This window comes from Palaemon carinicauda, chromosome 45 (genome assembly GCF_036898095.1).
Source record: "Palaemon carinicauda isolate YSFRI2023 chromosome 45, ASM3689809v2, whole genome shotgun sequence".
NCBI lineage: Eukaryota > Metazoa > Arthropoda > Malacostraca > Decapoda > Palaemonidae > Palaemon > Palaemon carinicauda.
The window spans coordinates 17442508-17445007 of NC_090769.1; the positions used below are offsets into that span (position 1 = coordinate 17442508).

The 2500-nt window shown below is 25.2% G+C and overlaps 1 protein-coding gene across 1 annotated transcript in view; it reads right to left on the reverse strand.

The window, feature by feature from the left end:
• Positions 1–958, reverse strand: part of LOC137634629 (aquaporin-7-like) — a 5196-nt gene extending 4238 nt beyond the window's left edge. Inside the window, exon 1 of the mRNA XM_068367096.1 lies at positions 731–958. Coding sequence (XP_068223197.1) covers positions 731–796 — 66 coding nt within the window. The 5' untranslated portion in view covers positions 797–958. The remainder of the gene's footprint in view (positions 1–730) is intronic.
• Positions 959–2500: the final 1542 nt, after the last annotated feature.

A 2500-nucleotide genomic window follows, 5' to 3' on the forward strand; every position in this document is an offset into this window, starting at 1 on the left:
TCTCTCTCTCTCTCTCTCTCTCTCTCTCTCTCTCTCTCTCTCTCTCTCTCTCTCTCTCTCTCTCTCTCTCTCATTTTTTACATATACAGGATATGTAGGTTGAAAAGGTATATTGTTTAAATTTTTCTTTTACTTTTAGTATTATTATTATTATTATTATTATTATTATTATTATTATTGTTGTTGTTGTTGTTGTTGTTGTTATTGTTGTTGTTGTTATAAAAGGAAAATAGAAAAAGGAAAAATAAGGGTGTAGATTTTGACTGAACATTATTCGAAATCAATACTTAGCTGAAAGGTACACTTATAATACTTACTTATTAAAGGAGCTGAAAAAAACTACGTATTCTATGATGAGGTAAAAAAAAAAAATAGAGCTTATCTTGGGTACCGGTTTACGTATGATTATTCTCAACAGAATTTGTACTGTTGCTCCTGACAAGTAATGACAATGATTATGATGATGATGATGAAATTTTATGATTATGATAATCATAAACAAGATTATGGTACTAACAACAGTAAAAATCACTCTTCTGGTGAATATAATTATTGTTGAACTTCTGGCATTAAACATATGAATAAGAATATAAATAATAATAATAATAATAATAATAATAATAATAATAATAATAATAATAATAATAATAATAATAATAATAATAATAATAATAATAATTTACTATATAATTGTTATTGTTATTATTACCATTAATATACGAGTACTTACCACCAAAATGAATGTGCCAAGGAATTCACTAAGAAATTCTTTGACCGAAACCTTTTCGATTTTCATCCTAACGAGTCACTTCCTTTCATCTGTTAATTTTCTGTATGGTTTCCGTGTCTTTCGGAAATATCGTTGTCCTTTTCTTCGAAGATTTCCTTGTTTCTTTACCTCCTTTGACATTAGAATAGAATGTCAGTTTTTCATAAATTTCAGATGTTGAATAATTCTACAATATATTCTAAAGTATTTAATATTCACCGATGTTCCTCTTAATATTTGAAAACATTTGATATTCAGTGAAGTTCTTTTTTTAATACTTTTAATATTCTAAAACATTTGATATTCACTGAAGTTCCTTTTTTCAATACTCTTAATATTCTAAAATATTTAATATTCTCTTAATATTCTAAAACATTTAATATTCTCTTAATATTCTAAAACATTTGATATTTACTGAAGTTCTTTTTTTAAATACTCTTAACATTCTAAAATATTTGGTATTCACTGAAGTTGTTTTTTTAATACTTTTAATATCCTGAAACATTTGATATTCACTGAAGTTCTTTTTTTCAATACTCTTAATATTCTAAAACATTTGATATTCACTGAAGTTCTTTTTGTTTCAACACTTTCAATATTCTAAAACATTTAATAATCACTGAAGTTCCGTTTTTTCAATACTCTTAATTTTCTAAAACTTTTGATATTTAGTGAAGTTCTTTTTGTTTCAACGCTTTCAATATTCTAATACATTTAATATTCACTGAAGTTCCTTTTTTAATACTTTTGATATTCTAAAACATTTAATATTCACTGAAGTTCCTTTTTTAATACTTTTAATATTCTAAAACATTGGATATTCACCTAAATTCCTTTTTTTCAATACTCTTGCTATTCTAAAACATCTGATTTTCACTGAAGTTCCTATTTTTTTAATACTTTTAATATTCTAAAACATTTGATATTCACTGAAATTTCACGTTTTCAGTACTCTTACTGTCAAATTAACGCACGTCTTAAATATCTAAGAACAACAATTTCCTTATAAGCATCACCAGTAAAATTCCACTGTAATTACGAGGTAAAACCTTGATAACAGAGCAGAAATCTTACAGCAAACTGTCACATATCTCATGAGTCTGTCGGGGAGATTAACATTGCAGTACATTCAACATTTAGGACGCCAATCATTAGGCGATATCAGTGGTTATCTGGGTGTTATCTCAATACCTTTTAAAGTTATCGGAGAGTTATAGTGGTACCTGAAAGCTTTTAATTTATTCAAGGCATTGGTGTTTTTCTTTCGTTATCTGTTCCATTTAAGTTTTATCTTAAAAATTTAATCATAAATTGCACAAACACACACACACACACACACACACATATATATATATATATATATATATATATATATATATATGCATATATTTATATATATATATGTATATATATATATGTATATATTTATATATATGTATATATATGTATATATGTATATATATATATATATATATATATATATATATATATATATATATATATATATATATATACCATGTATATATACAGGCAGAGATATCTAAATACGTGTATACGTGACTTTGAATAGAAATTTTCCCGTAGAATTGGGAATATTTAAATTTCCGAATTTTCAGAACTAAATACCGAGAAAGAGTGAAGGGTCATATAATATCTATCATATTATGGATGTAAATCTTAACCTAGCTTATTTGTGTAAAAACCATCTTTTGCAACCACTGCATGGACTCA